Source organism: Nicotiana tomentosiformis, chromosome 6 (assembly GCF_000390325.3).
Source record: "Nicotiana tomentosiformis chromosome 6, ASM39032v3, whole genome shotgun sequence".
Lineage (NCBI taxonomy): Eukaryota > Viridiplantae > Streptophyta > Magnoliopsida > Solanales > Solanaceae > Nicotiana > Nicotiana tomentosiformis.
In genome coordinates this window covers 117,080,925-117,097,009 of record NC_090817.1, presented here as the reverse complement: position 1 = coordinate 117,097,009, position 16,085 = coordinate 117,080,925, and the positions used below count along the sequence as shown (strand labels likewise).

General features: G+C 36.2%; 3 protein-coding genes across 5 annotated transcripts; 2 read left to right on the top strand and 1 right to left on the bottom strand.

Moving 5' to 3' along the window:
* The first annotated feature begins 1,531 nt into the window (after nucleotides 1–1,531).
* On the top strand, nucleotides 1,532–8,484 carry LOC104115373 (DEAD-box ATP-dependent RNA helicase 15). Of its 3 annotated transcripts, none has more exons than XM_009625988.4 (12): nucleotides 1,532–1,665; nucleotides 1,817–1,948; nucleotides 2,454–2,554; nucleotides 5,513–5,685; nucleotides 5,788–6,019; nucleotides 6,152–6,270; nucleotides 6,740–6,796; nucleotides 6,881–7,065; nucleotides 7,595–7,739; nucleotides 7,834–7,917; nucleotides 8,001–8,064; nucleotides 8,147–8,484. In XM_009625988.4, exons 2-12 carry the CDS (start codon nucleotides 1,833–1,835, stop codon nucleotides 8,155–8,157), a joined length of 1,287 nt encoding a protein of 428 aa, XP_009624283.1. In that variant the 5' UTR covers nucleotides 1,532–1,665; nucleotides 1,817–1,832; the 3' UTR covers nucleotides 8,158–8,484. The 3 variants fall into 3 exon arrangements, with proteins under 3 accessions (XP_009624283.1, XP_070033822.1, XP_070033820.1); XM_070177721.1 differs by having other exon boundaries at nucleotides 1,565–1,665; nucleotides 5,409–5,685; XM_070177719.1 differs by having other exon boundaries at nucleotides 1,583–1,665; nucleotides 1,794–1,948.
* A 1,351-nt stretch (nucleotides 8,485–9,835) lies between these two features.
* On the top strand, nucleotides 9,836–11,633 carry LOC104115372 (probable sugar phosphate/phosphate translocator At4g32390). The gene has a single exon (XM_009625987.4). It carries the CDS (start codon nucleotides 10,278–10,280, stop codon nucleotides 11,331–11,333), a length of 1,056 nt encoding a protein of 351 aa, XP_009624282.1. The 5' UTR covers nucleotides 9,836–10,277; the 3' UTR covers nucleotides 11,334–11,633.
* Nucleotides 11,634–12,864: 1,231 nt separating this feature from the next.
* LOC104115371 (pentatricopeptide repeat-containing protein At4g21065-like) lies at nucleotides 12,865–15,517 on the bottom strand. Its single transcript, XM_009625985.4, has one exon. The coding sequence runs from the start codon at nucleotides 15,382–15,384 to the stop codon at nucleotides 13,576–13,578; it is 1,809 nt and encodes a 602-aa protein (XP_009624280.1). The 5' UTR covers nucleotides 15,385–15,517; the 3' UTR covers nucleotides 12,865–13,575.
* Nucleotides 15,518–16,085: the final 568 nt, after the last annotated feature.

Genomic DNA, 16,085 nt, shown 5'->3' with positions numbered 1-16,085 from the left:
AACACACACTGAAAAACTTTTAAAGCGTTTCTATATGAATAAAGCACATCCATTGAGTACCCCGATGGTTGTGATATTACTCGATATAAATAAAGATCCATTCCGACCTCATAAAAATGATGAAGAGCTTCTTGGTCCTGAAGTACCATATTTTGGTGCAATTGGTGTACTAATGTATCTTGCTAACACTACAAAGCCCGATATAACTTTTTCAGTTAATGTCATAGCAGGATATAACTCTGCTCCTACTATGAGATATTGGAATGGAATCAAACACATATTACGATATCTAAAAGGGATTACCGATATGGACTTATTTTATGGCAATGATTGCAATTTCAATCTTATTGGTTATGCCGATACTGGGTATTTATCTGGCCCACACAAGGCTTAATCTCAAACATGCTATGTGTTGACATGTGGAGGCACAACCATATCTTGGCGATCGACTAAGCAACCAATCGTGGCTACTTCATCTAATCATGTTGAGATAATTGTTATTCATGAAGCAAGTCGAGAATGTGTATGGTTAAGGTCTATAATACATCTTACTCGAGAAAAATATGAGTTGAAGTATGACAAACTACCCACAATTTTGTATGAAGACAATACAACATGCATAGCCTAATTAAAGGGAGGATTCATAAAAGGAGATATGACAAAGACATGTCACCAAAATTATTTTTCACACATGATCTTCAAAAGAATAGTGATATCAATGTGCAACAGGTCCATTCAAGTGCTAATATGGCTTATTTGTTCACCAATTCTCTAGCGACGTAAACCTTTAAGAAACTAGTGTACAAGATTTGAATGCGAAAGCTCAAAGATGTGAATTGATACTCTCATAAGGGGGAGTTAATATACGTTGTACTATTTTTCCCTTACAAGTTTTGTCCCACTGAGTTTTTCTTGTAAGTTTTTTAATGAGGCAACCAAAAGGCGCATTTCTAAATATGTGTACTATTTTTCCTTCACTAGAATTTTTTCCCATAAGTTTTTATTTTCTAATAAGGTTTTAACGAGACACATTATATATGGACATCCAAGGGGGAATGTTATAAGAAAAATTAAATAATGGTGGATGTCTACTATTCTCCATTATCTCCCTAACTCACACTATTCTAATACTTATGGAATTATAATTGTAACTCCATAACTTCTTTCATGATCTTCCTCTCAAATGCTTAATGACATGTTCAATGACATATTTTACAATAGTGATTCTTCACTTTTCATGTCTTTATAAATGCCTTGTAATAGATAGAAAAAGACACAATTAAAAAAAAAAATCTCTTCATTCACTCTATTTCTATCTCTATTTTTTGTTCATATTTTACTAAATTACTTTTATTTCGTAACATTATCTTTATTTTGTCCTTTCCCTCCCTCAAAGTGTCAAAGTAATAAAAGTTGTTGGAAAAACCAAAACAAAAATGCACCACTAGTACACTACCGACTTAGTACAAACCCGTATTTTTTGAAATAACGCAAGGACAAAATAGTAAAAAAGCCAGTATGCCCTCGCTATTAACCTGTACCCGTCCCCTCCAATTCAAACGCTCTCTCAACACTCGTTTTGTTCTAACATTTTTCTCTGCAGACGCAACAAACCCTAACCCTAATTCGCCGCAAGAACTCAGCTTTTCCGGTAGTCTCCAGCTGGTAAGCAGTTCCCTGTGAAAGTTTTATCTTATTTTCTTCGTTTTGTGCAATATAGTTTGGAAATTCACTGTTATTGATTTACTGAGCTGAATAGTTTTGTTAGATTTTGAAATAATTTGTTTTAAAAGATCTGTGATTTACTTACATATAGAGTTAAGTAGCAAAAAATGGGAGAGAACAAGGAGAACGATGCTTACGAGGAAGAGCTTCTCGACTACGAAGAAGATGATGAGAAGGCCCCCGATTTAGTCAACGGAAAAGTTAACGGCGAGTCCGCCAAGAAGTGAGCTTTATACTTCATTCTCTATGTTCTGTTACTTTTTTCTAATGTCTGTTTGAACATGTGAACTTACTATGTGTGTGTGTAAAGTAAGTTGTGCGCCTCAGCCTATGCCTCTTTGTAGAGTTCTTTTTCATATTTTTACTATGTAATCCTGTACCCATATGCATGAAGATAATCAATTCAATTGTTGCGGTCTCATCTCTATTATGGATTGAAAGTGAGAATTTTTATTTTTTATCTTTATGTGCTTTAAAGTTAGAAAGTGAGATATAAATATGTATTTCTTATTCTTTTTAATATAGTTTGAGTTTGGAAGACCGGTGCCCTCTCTTATGTAGTCATGTCTATATAGTGAGAAATGAGAATTTTTTAAATATGTCTGCATGTTTATTTGATAAATGATTTAGTTTGCGATGATGTCTGGTTAATACTCCTCATCTTACGCCTGAGATATTTGATTCTTGCATTAAGTCTGAAATGTTGTTGTCATGCTTTGTCAATACAGGGGTTATGTTGGAATTCACAGCTCCGGATTCAGAGACTTTCTTTTAAAGCCAGAGCTACTGAGGGCTATTGTGGATTCAGGGTTTGAGCATCCCTCTGAAGGCAAGTCATCTCTTATCTCTGCATTTGATTCTGCAATTTGCTGTTTTATGGGGTGTTTTATTTTCTTTTTTTGGGATATCTTAGTTACCAATAAGAAATATAAAATTTGTTGTTCTATCGGGTGTCATGCTTGCCATCATCTTGTTCAATGAGTGATGTTCAAACATTTAATAAAGATTTTTGAGCTGTCTGAAGGCAATCTTCATTTTATTATGCTGTTTTAGGGGTGTCAAATGGAAGTATTGAACTTTATTTGTGTATTTCAGTACGGATTGATAAAATATTTCATGATCCAACATACAAATTGTGTAGGTCATGATGGGTGGGTCAATTTGGGCTAAACAACCAGGTATAGCACAAGCCACCCCAAGTCAAACTATTAGTTTGTTTTGTTTTTCTGATAATTTGTGTAATTAGCAAACGAAAAAAGCTCTATTCTTTATAGCGTAGAGAAGAAAATACATATCCAATTCAATCAAAAAATGGCTTAATAAAGGGAAACTTGGTGAAATTGAATAGAGAGTAAATTACACCTAAAAACCCAGAACAAACTTAATTTTTTATTTTGATGTCCTAGGACCTTCCCCAAGAACCAACTGCAGCCTTTGGAACTCGGGGATAATGGGCATGTCACTAATACTATTCTCCACTTAAATATTAGGTTTAGTTTGTATGGCACATGGTTCAAACTTGTGACCTAAGTCACAAGTCCTTCAACCTTTGCCACTTGAACTAAGCCCTGGGGATCCTAAAAAACTTATGCTATTTATAGAGAAAAGAGAGTGAAGTTATAGAGTGATATGTACCCACCATTAAGGAGCAGTGTTTTTGAGAGCGAGAAGCGCAAAAATGCGATGGGGGCTCGCCTCGCTTCAAAAACGAAGCGCAAAGCGAAGCACACGTTTCATTGAAGTGAAGCGCAATTCTTAAAAAACATAATGTAAACCTTGCAAAGACACAATATAAATAATCAAAAAGTTCAATTTATATATAGGAACAAAACATAATCAAATAAACTGAAAATAATATACAAAGACACAATATAAATAATCAAAAAGTTCAATTTATATATAGGAACAAAACATAATCAAATAAACTGAAAATTATATATATATATATATATATATATATATATATTTTCAGTTTACATACAAATTCATAAATAAAGGCTAAAGTACTAAATAAAAAGAATAAAAGGAAAAAAAAATCGTGCCTGCCCTAGCTGTGAGCAGACGCCTGGACGGGAACAAGAAGAAGAAAGAAGAAAGAAAAAAAGGAGAAGAAGAAAGGAGAAGCCCCCAGGGCCTAGCTCAAGTGGCAAAGGGTGGTGGATTTGTGTCTTAGGTCACAGGTTCAAGCCCCCACACCATGCAAAGCAAAGTCTGGTATTTAAGTGGAGAAGGGTAGAGGGGCGGGCCCATTATCCACCGAGTTTCGAAGGCTGCGGTTGGTCCAAAGGATCGGCCCAGACGGATTTCTCGGTCATCAAAAAAAAAAGGAGAAGGAGAGGGAGAAGAAATAAAGAAGAAAAATTACCTGGAGGATTGGAGGTCTCTGGCGACTTGAACCCTAGCAGCACTCAACAACAATTGATTTTGGGAAGAAGAGAGAAATGGTTTTCACTTTGGTCTTTAGAGGTCTGTTTTGTATAATAAAAAAACAGACACAAACTTTTTCTTTTAAAAAAACTGACCCCTCTGAACAGAAGCTAGCGATTCTGCGCTTCTCGCTTCAAGGTCGCTTCGCGCTTTTTCGACTGAAGCGAGCGCTTTGTGTGGTCGAGTCGCCTCAGGCATGGAAAAGCGAGCAGCCATCGCATTGCTTCTCGCTTAAAGCGATCGCTTGTCGCTTTTTAAAACACTGTTAAGGAGGCATCAGGTAGAAATATGTCTCTTTAAAGAGAGAGATAGTTGGTGAACTAAATTGAAAGAGAATAATTTCCAAGCCAAGCCAAGCCAAAGAAGTTTTCTTTTTAAGGAGAGTGTAAAGGGAGATATTCATAAAGAACTAACCAATAAGATACTTCTGTATTTTGTGGCCAAATTTGGGTTTTGTCTGAATTGTGGCCCATCAGTGAATATATCCCTATCCCAACACGTCCAAGTTTGGATGGGTTAAACTAGTTACATTTTCATTGGCTAAGTTTGACAACCCTTTGAATTCATTTTGATCTCTGCGCTCTGGTTTCTTCACTCTTTAATTAAACATGAAACAGAGAAAATGTATCATCATATCAACTGTTTTAAGATCTTCTAGTCCCAAAAACCATACAAGGGGATCCATCTGTATTTCAAAGTATAAATGTTTTCATGTTTGCTTTCAAAACATCTTTGGCTCCTCTCATTCCAAATCACCCTCCTAACACAAGCAGGAATAGTCTCCCATATCTCCCTCTTCCCCTTCCCAGTGCCCTGCTGTGTATTGATGATAATGGTGTAATGCGGAATAATTTTTTGGATTCATATCGCCAATCGGAATTAGGTTCTGTTGTTTGATTGATTGAATCCTTTAAAAAGTCCATCTTCTCCAATAATTTGAATTTATTATCGGGTTTACCTTCAAGTTTATGCACTAGTTGTAGGTGAAAAGTTCTATGGGCCACTTTCTTTGAGTTTTGTAATCATAAGCTCATGGTGTTATATATAGCATCTGACTGTGAAACAAATTGTACTTTAGTGTTCTGAAACGTGGTCAAGGCGTTTCTTTTAGGGCAATATTTTTGTGTTTTTGCAATGTACGCTGATTCAAGCTCCCTTTTTCTCTCTTTGATTATTCATTCATTGTTTTGGGCAAAACCTCACCCTGTTTGCTTACTGGGCGGTTCTTGACAATTTATTTCTCTATCTATTTTCAGGTAAATTATTACTATCACTACTATTTTGGAGAAGTGTACAGTGGTAAACTTTTTTAAACTGAAACTGAGTCCTTGGCTCCACTCTATTTGGTTCTCTTCATCAGTGCAACATGAGTGTATTCCACAAGCTATTCTGGGTATGGATGTTATTTGTCAAGCCAAATCTGGAATGGGCAAAACGGCTGTTTTTGTTCTTTCGACTCTGCAACAAATTGAACCTGTTGCTGGTCAGGTTGCTGCCTTGGTTCTATGTCATACAAGGGAATTAGCTTATCAGGTATGTAATGAAATCTACAGTTCTGTTTCAAAATCAACTTTTTTTTTCCTTCCATTTATTTAAGTAACCCTCTTTCGTGTGGGACTCTTTGGCTGTCTGCAGATCTGTCATGAATTCGAACGGTTCAGCACATATTTGCCCGATATCAAGGTTGCTGTTTTCTATGGTGGTGTAAACATCAAACTTCACAAGGAGCTTCTGAAGAATGAATGCCCTCACATTGTTGTTGGAACTCCTGGGAGAGTACTTTCATTGGCTAGAGATAAGGACCTATCTCTGAGGAATGTGAGGCATTTTGTTCTGGATGAATGCGATAAGATGCTTGAATCACTTGGTATGTCTTGGCTTACTATTCTGCTTTCATGAATCTAGTTGCCCATTTCCACGATATTCTCTTTTTGTATTGATATGATACATGTACTTTGTCCTTATCAAGAAAAAAATGATACATGTACTTTGTTTGCAGACATGAGGAGAGATGTGCAGGAAATTTTCAAGATGACTCCCCATGACAAGCAAGTAATGATGTTTTCAGCAACACTCAGCAAGGAGATCCGCCCAGTTTGCAAAAAATTTATGCAAGATGTAATGTCCTCTGCCAGCTCTACTTGAAATTCTAAGTTTTCTGTTTTCCATAATATCAGATTTCTCCAGGCACTTAGTAGTGAATTTATTTGGTCAGCCAGAGGGCACGTGTACAAAGAAAATGGGTTGCACTGAGCTTGTAGTTCCTTTGTCTTCTTCCAATTGTGCTTGTGTCAGAAGTTCCTAGATAATTTTTAAAAAAGCCTGGAGTGTTGGGGGAAGGTATTGACTAGAATGGGATAATCTGGGTGGAATCGGTGCTTGCACTGTTGCGGGAAAGATTCTTGTTAGTGCAGTTGTAAACAATATTGAGCAACAATGAGACATAGTTGTTCTGATTTTACATCTCCAAGGAGAAAATGCACAGATGGACTTCCAATTCTTCTTCATCCATCGTTCGTTTCATTCTGGATGTCATTAGCTTCACGAAGCTCCTAACATGCTTTACTATGACATTTGTTCCTTTCAGCCTATGGAAATTTATGTTGACGATGAGGCCAAGTTGACCCTTCATGGACTTGTACAGGTACATCTTGGGTGCATGCATATGATGCCATGCATTTCTTTACGTCCGAGTTAGCTTTCTTATCTTGTTTCTATTCGATAACAGCACTACATTAAATTGAGCGAAACCGAGAAAAACCGGAAACTAAATGATCTGCTGGACGCCTTGGACTTCAACCAAGTTGTTATATTTGTCAAGAGTGTAAGTAGGGCTGCACAGCTGGATAAATTACTAGTGGAGTGTAATTTTCCATCTATCTGCATCCACTCTGGCATGACTCAGGAAGAAAGGTCTGTTACTATTGTTGAAATGCTGTTCTTCTTTTGTACTTGTTTATTCTAGTTAAACGTTAAATATGGAACAGTATACATTTTTTGTTTTATAAATTTGCGCATAGTGCAATAAAATAGTGGTAGCAGTCTTTTAGCACTAGCATGCTGCAGGTTTATCGTTTATTAAATATTGCATTACTTGTAAAAACGTAAAAATAAAGTAGTGGTAGCCACTTGTCACCCAAAAAAGCGGGTAACGATAGCCAGATAATCAGTTAGAATCTCTTTCTAACATCTTTTTATGATTTAGACGATGAGATAGGATGTCTTTTGATGTATCTGCTATTTTGTCTTCTTCGTTTTCTTCCCTGTTGACATAGTTAAAGCTTGCAGGCATCTTCTCTCTAATTTCCTGACGACTTTATTGCATGTCAGTTGTTTGGAATAGGAATGGTGTGAAATTTATAAGACGCTATTCTTGATGTTTTGTTAAACTCTTTGTAATTGTGACTGCGATTCTTTGACATTTCTGCGTTTGAATGGATAGATTGACTCGCTACAAGGGTTTCAAGGAGGGTCACAAGAGAATTCTCGTCGCAACTGATCTGGTTGGTAGGGGCATTGACATCGAAAGGGTCAACATTGTTATTAACTATGACATGCCGGATTCTGCAGACACTTATCTTCACAGAGTAGGTCCTACTTTCTTTGGAGTCTGTACTTTCAACTTTTGACATCTAATTATGCTTGTAGTGTTAATTCCTTTATGTTTGAAAACATTGATAGGTGGGTAGAGCTGGTAGGTTTGGAACTAAAGGCCTTGCCATCACATTTGTGTCTTCTGCATCAGATTCTGATGTTCTAAATCAGGTTTGTAGACTGTTGAATATTTTATCTTGTTATGATTTCTTTTGTCCATATGATTCTAAGTTGCTTGTGCTTCACTATTGTAGGTTCAAGAAAGGTTTGAAGTAGACATAAAAGAGCTTCCTGAGCAGATTGATACTTCTACATACAGTATGCCCTTGTTCTCTTGGTGTTTGATTTATTGCTCCCTTTAAGTATTCTTGGTGTTTATGTGCTTTTTTGGTGTATGCAGTGCCATCTTAGTGATCTCGAGAGCTTCCAGCAAATATCAAGTCATTTCGGCTAAAAGATGGGGGGAACTGACAGGTGTTTTGCTATTGTTCATCGACCATGTTGACTTTTGGACCAGTTATTTGAAGAATTGGTGGCCTCCTACTATATGCTTTGGCACTGCTGAGCTGCTGTACCCTTGTTGAACTACTCTTTTCTTGTCAGTTAAGAGAAGCACTACAATGTGTCTGTTTTTATTTTTTTAAGCGCTATAACTTTCTCCCAATGAATTTTATTATGCTTAGTTGCTGAATCATATTAATGTTAGCTGGTACTTCAACATGCATAATATTTGGTTAATTTGTGTTTCTGGAGCTATTTTCCTGATGGTTCTACACTGCTGGGATCATGTTGTGAAGACCTGGTCGGTTATAATCCTGTGCAATTGCAGAAATTGTGGTGATACGATAGGGAAATTTTGTTACTATCTTTAAGGGGTTAGGACTTAGGAGTGGAGGTACTCAATTTGGCATGATGAATTATTCCCATGGATAGCACTCGTGATATGTGGTAAGATGTATAAGCATATACGGATTAAATAATTAAACAGTAGATAAGACAGCTGTTTAAAACACTCACAGTAAAACAAAACATAATTCTAGCTAAAAATACAAAAGCAATTTGAGCAATGAGTCGACAAGTCAAGGTTAGATCTACGAAATCATATCTTATCTTTTAAATATTGTTTTAGATGGAAATTGAACTCCTACTCAGTGGAAGAGTGTAAAACCTGTACCTACATGATGTAGGATGAAGTTATGATTCAATCCGATACTATGATGAAGTTCATACAAGATTAGCATTGCTCATAGCTAGAATTAGACTCAAAAAGTCAAAATACATTAACTTTTCCCCCTAAGGATCCAGATTCATCTACACAAGAAAAGGGGAAACGATTAAAACTAGGGAAAAATTCAAAACTAATCAAAATTTAGTCACTTTTTATGTAATGATAAATTTGAACGAAAACACTGTTCAAAATTCGAAAAATACTTCAACATAATATACTGGAACTTCAGTATATTATACCAGAGTTCTAGCATAAGTATACTTGAACTCCAGTATAGTATACTGGACTTCCAACACAATATACTGGAGTTCAAGTATAATATACTGGTCCAACATAATATGCTGGAAGTTCATACACAAGTGCTCCAATCTCCAGTATATTATGCTGGAACTTTCCCTGTGTTGGAGTTCCAGCGTAATATGCTGAAATTTCATACACATGTGCACCGATCTCCAGTATATTATGCTGGAATTTTTCGTGTTGCAGCAAAATAGTGATTATTTTTCAATGACTTTACAAACGCTGGCTATTTTTGAATGACCAATCCGAAAACTGGCTAGCTCGTGCTGTTTTTACTTAGAACTATAACTCTGTCAATTTTCATTAAACCATACACCACTATTTTCCACATCTTCTACATAAAATCTGAATCCTTCACTTTTTCTCCTCCCCTAAACCCTACACAGTCCAAACTCTCTGTATAACTCGCACCACTCTCATCTACTTAAGATTTTGTCTTCACGGTAATAAATTTATTTAATGGACTCGTTCCATCTCGACCAACCCCTTTTCAATATTCTTCTCCTTTTTTTGTTCATAAAAGGTATCAACTGATTTTTCTATCTGAGTTGTACTTTTAAACTGTCATTGCTACCTTTTCTTTCCGAGATAAAGATCACCTAGTGTATAATATTAATTTTACCAGAAGAAATAAATTAATAACTTATACGAGGTATACTATGGTCCCCATTCCTAGTAAATATCGAAGTACTAGTTCAAAAAACACGTGTAACTTTTTAAAAATATAAAAGACTTTTACAGACTCAATTTAATAATGTAATCTAGAATACACCTATCTTGGTAATTGTTTTTAAGTATCCTAAATCCTAATTGTATTAAATTATATTTACCGTAATTAGAATTGAACTCAAAAAGCAAAACAAGACTTCTACATAAAATCTAAGTCCTTTCTTCACTTTTTTTCCCATCTTCTCAAATTCTATACACAGCCAAATTTCTCTGTTAACTCTCACTACCCTCCTCTTCTCCACCACCGCCATTTCCTCCGCCGTCAACCGCCACCATGACAGGTAAAGGTGGCGCCACCCTCTCCGGCGGAATAATGAAGAAGATAATTATTTCCTACTCCTACTTAGGAATCTGGATCGTCCTCTCTTCCGCAGTAATTGTATACAACAAATATATTCTTGACAAAAAACTCTACAACTGGCCTTTCCCTATTTCCCTTACAATGATTCACATGGCCTTTTGTTCATCACTAGCTTTCTTCCTCGTACGTATCCTTAACTTTGTCGAACCTGTCACCTTGTCCCGCCACGTGTACTTTACATGCGTACTCCCCATTGGTGCACTCTACTCTCTTTCCTTATGGCTCTCAAATTCTGCTTACATTTACCTCTCTGTTTCCTTCATTCAAATGCTTAAAGCCCTTATGCCAGTTGCTGTTTACACCATTGGAATATTGTTTAAAAAGGACACTTTCAAGAATTCAACTATGTGTAACATGCTTGCTATTTCAGTTGGTGTTGCTATTGCTGCTTATGGTGAAGCAAAATATGATTCTTGGGGTGTTTTACTTCAGTTGCTAGCTGTTTTGGTTGAAGCAACAAGATTGGTTATGGTTCAAATCTTGTTGAATTCTAGGGGAATTAGTTTTAACCCTATAGCTACTTTATACTATGTTGCTCCTAGTTGTTTGGTTTTCTTGTCAATTCCTTGGATATTTGTGGAGCTTCCAATTTTGAGAGCAAGTAATTCTTTCAAATTTGATTTTGTGATTTTTGGTAGTAATTCATTATGTGCATTTGCATTGAACTTGGCTGTATTCTTGGTAGTGGGAAAGACTTCAGCTTTGACTATGAATATTGGTGGGGTGGTTAAAGATTGGCTGCTTATTGCATTTTCTTGGTCAGTGATTAAGGATACTGTAACTCCAGTGAACTTGATTGGGTATGGATTGGCATTCTTGGGAGTTGCATATTATAATCATCAGAAATTGCAAGCATTGAAAGCAAATGAAGTAGAGAAGAGGTCTCAGCAAGAAGATGAGGAAAGTGGGATATTGTTGACTGAGAGAGAACAGAGTGGATCAGGGAAGAAGGGTGATTCACAAGACTAAATTTGAAGTTTTGGTTGATGAAATTGGGAATATTGACAAAAGGGCATGAGTGATTAACTTTATATTAGTGGCAGGAAAACAAGGTTTGAATAGGTGTTTTTTTAGATGGCTTTTGCTCTTGGATGAAATAGGATGATATGTTACTTTTTTTTTTTTTTGTTGTTGGATAAATTAGTTTTTTTCTTTCTTTCATATTTAAGATTTTTGGGATATTCAAAGCTCTTAGCAGCTTTGAATGCAAATTAAATTCATATATTATGGTTAGTGTTGATATTATAGATACATCAATAGCTGTTTCTATATTCTGCTACAAGATTTTCATTTTTCCTCTTCCTCCCTTCTGTATGTGAGCTAGCTATTTTTGCTATCTGACTCTGTAGCTGCAAAGCCAAGTAACTATGCAGTGTTTGAGTGGAACCTCTAGGGGAAATAGCACTTAAATTCAACAAGTTATTTCCCTTTTCTCTTTAGATTAGGTACAATTGAGGTAGCAGACCTCTGTAAAGGCAGGTGAGAACATTTTTTTAGTCTTTGGTTAATCAAACCTTACTAGCCCGACTAATTTAGACATGATATTTGCTAAGCATTTTTCGGTTTTGTCAGAGAGTTAAGAGAACTTCTACTATTAGAGATATTATTTTTTTGTTGATATTTTTATTTTTATATAATATCGTATTGAGACAGATTTAAATGAAGCGATATGAATGATGAATGAAGCGACATGAATGATGAATGAAGCCAGATCCCAATTTGCTTGAGATTGAGGCGTTCTTTTTGTGGTAAAATGTATTGTGTCACACCTGGATGTCCCAAGTGATATACAGATTTAGCTTGCTTTGTTCTGCAAATTTCTAATTTCAATTTGTTACCCGAGGTGGTCTTCTCTCTAGTGGATTTAGTTCATATTGATGCCATTTGCACTTTCAGATCTGTTCTTGCAACCTATTGAGATAGTTTTCTGCTGCACGTTAAAAGTTTGAAGGAAACACACTTTTAACGCAACTGAAGTGATAATTCTTGCAATAAAGTTACTTTTTAAGCCACAAATGTTGCCAATTACTATTTGCGAACCATTGAAGTAACAGGGCATTTTGAATTCTAAAAAATATTTTCCCTGGATTGGAAGAGTGAATAATCGAGTAAGCAACAGTATGCGCTTTTAACAAAATATGTCTCTGCATCCTTATTTTAATTTTAAAGAAAGGATTACATTTTACTAAAGTTATAGTAAATGACAAGCTAATTAAAATTTTGCTGCATTGAACGTGGAAAAAGAAATGTATATGTCAGCCTTTGGGGCCTTTTTTCATTATTCCTATCTGTAGAACGTGGAAAAAGAAATCTTATTTGTAGGATTGAACACATTTTGTTTGATCATGATCTTAAATCATTTCCAATGCATATTAAAAGAATGTACAGCTTTGATAGTCATTTACTAAATTTACCTCGTCAAACAAACTAGAATGCCGTTAGGTCATTTCATATCGTCAATCTAAGCAAAATGGGTGTTCACAGAAAATTGAGGACCAAGTTCCTGAATTTTCCTCTGTTGCGATTTAGGAATCAAAAGCATTTTGAAAATACAACATCTCACAACACAGAGCATCTTTTTAAGGGGCAGCCCAATGACAAAGCTCCCGCTTTAGGAGGGGGTCCCAACAACATCATCGAGTCTATTACAGTCTCATGCAGTCTTACTTTAAATTTCTGTAAGAGGCTGTTTTCATGGCTTGAAACAATGACATCCTGATCACACAACACGAACTCTTATTGTTGCGCCAAGCTCCCCTTTCTCAAAGCATCTTTATGAATTAAGATAAATTTATTACGTATACTTCAAATATTGTTATGGGCATTTTTTTGTTTATCAATTGTACAAGACTCATGCATTCATCACCTTTGCTCAGGATTGATGTCACGCCACAAGTCAAAGACAACGTTTAAGGAAGGCAACCATGCCATGGTTAGCAACATCCTACGTGTTCCACCCAAGCAATGCCTCCACAGAGAGACAAAGATACAGTGAAACTCACAGGTGAATCCAAGCCAAGATAATGTCCCACAGGTTCTCTGGATTTTAGACGTCCCAGAATATATATCTTCTTTCATAGCATCATACTTTTAGTTCCATCGTTTATGCAAGGTTCATGCATATTGGATAAGCTGCTCAGCTATCAATGCTCACGGCAAAGAAACTCCTGCCTTAGCATGACTGAATGATCACAACGTCATGCACATTAAGCTACCAGAAGTCTTTACATGAGCAAACCCCATCTATGAAGCGGTGAAATCGGTTCCTGTCCCTGACCAATATTTCTCGCTTGTAAGTCTTCGAGATGAATTTAGTTGCAGAGTGGCAATCTTCACAGACTCGTAAATTTTTCACAATTCGGATAGGAGTTCCAGGAGGTGTCTTCATAAGGGCAAATGCAATAGCAAGCTTTTCGCTATGCCTATTTAAAGCACCCTCTTTATCTTCTTCATCAATATCAAGTAGCACTTCTGATGTTGAAGCAATATATCCAGCTCTTCTAATATCCTTGCCAATATCATCCACCATCTGAAAAATAATCTTGTACTCACTATGACTTTTATCTCCTGCCACAAATTCATAGATTTCATTGTACAGCTCAATCATAGTGCTCCCTGGAACCTTTCTCATTCCCTTTTTCACCATAACTTCCCTAATCATGGTCTTCTTCTCCCAAGAAAACATTTTTGCATAAATGTTAGAAAGTAGTACGTAATTAGAGTCATGCGTAGGCTCATGTTTTATCAACTCTTTTGTTATTTTTTCACCAAGCTTCAGCTCACCATGAGCACGACAAGCAGTAATAAGTGTTCTCCAAATTACTGGGTTTGGTTTAATGGGCATTCTCTGAACAAAATCCAATGCTTCTTGAACAAGTCCAGCTCTGCATAACAGATCAACCATGCATCCATAGTGTTCTATCTTTGGTGAAATCCCGAATTCCTTTGTCATCGAATAAAAGTATCCCTTGCCTTGCTCAACTAAACCCGAATGGCTACAGGCAGTAAGTAACCCAATAAAGGAAACATCATCAGGTACAACCCCATCTTTCTTCATCTCCTCAAATAATGAAACAGCTTCAGTTCCCCGGCCATGCATCGCCATACCATCTATAACCGAAGTCCAAGAAACAATATTCCTTTGACTCATGCTCCTGAACAAACTCAGAGCTTTATCAACATCGCCACATTTAGCAAACATGTCAATTAAAGCATTCCAAAGAACAGCACTCTTCAGAATGTTCTCCCTTTCGATATATGCCTCGAGCCACTTCCCTAGCTCGAGTGCACCCAAGTCCGTACACGCAGACAACAAGCAAACCATCGTAACTTCATCGGGTGCTACCCCAGCAACCTGCATTTCTCTAAACAACTCTACAGCCTCACAAGACAAACCCCATCTCACATAACCACCTATCATAGCACTCCACCCTACTGAATCCCATTTAGGCATTTCATCAAACATATTCCGCCCGTTCTCAACTCCACCATCACAACAACAATACATATGAACCATAGTATTCAAAACATGAGAATCATCATCAAACCCAAGTTTCAACACTGACCCATGAACAATTTGGCCTAATTTCAACTCACCAATACCAGCACAAGCCTTAAGAACAAAAGGGTACGTAAACTTATTAGGCCAAATACCATAACTTAACATTTTACAATACAAATATAAAGCATTGTGCTTTAGATCACTAGTTGAAGCATAACTTCTGATAAAGGTATTAAAAAGAAAGGCATCAAAGAAATGGGGTTTAACATACGGGGAAAAGATGAATGATGAAGCGTAGGTAATGGCGTTGAGGTCAGAGGAAATGGAGGTGAATTTAGTGAGGACAAGTGGGTTATTTTGTAGGCCTAATTTGAAGATATGGGATTGGAGTTGAAGCAGTTTGGGTAGAGAATTGCAGAGTTGGAGGAGAGATAAGCAGTTTTGCTCCGCTGCTCGTTTCCTGCTGATGGGGTTGTGAAGTGAACAGAATAGCTTTGTTTTGGAGGGCAAATGATTCATCTAGTTAGATGCCATCAATGGCGAGAAACGCTAATATATGATTTTAATTGTCCAAAACGGTATACTACTCGATCAGCTCTTCTTTGCAATTTGCATATATTGTGTGTATTTGTGCAATATAGCAAGTTTGTCTTTCTCTGATATGAACGCTGTTATTTTTATCATTCTTTCAAAAATTCAAAATTTATACTCCAAAAGTTAGTAAAGAGAGAGAACAAATAAATTAGTAAGAATATAAGATATAGTTAACTGAAGGAAATAAATCAAGAATACAAGATATATAAACGATACTTTCGAATAATTATTACAAGGTTTAGTTTTGGAATAAAACTCTAACTGACGTAATTATTTGGTCTCCAATAGGCTTTCTTGCATCACTTCGTTAAAACAATTAATGTATAATGTATTACTAATACAAACGTGAAATGAAACAATAAAGAAGTATATTGCAACGAAAAAAGAGAGAATTCTATTAATTTTGAGATGAATTACAGTTGGATAAAACTCCTCTATTTATAGGGGAAAAATAACTTAGCCACAAAGTAACACACTCTCTAAAAGATAGACATTTACTCTAAGAACAATTCTATTCATAATACTCCCCCTTGAATGTCTATTCAACATGTAATGTACCTCGTTAAAACCTTAAAAAAAAAAAAATCTAGTGAGAAAAAAATTCTAGTGAAGGAAAAAGAGTACAC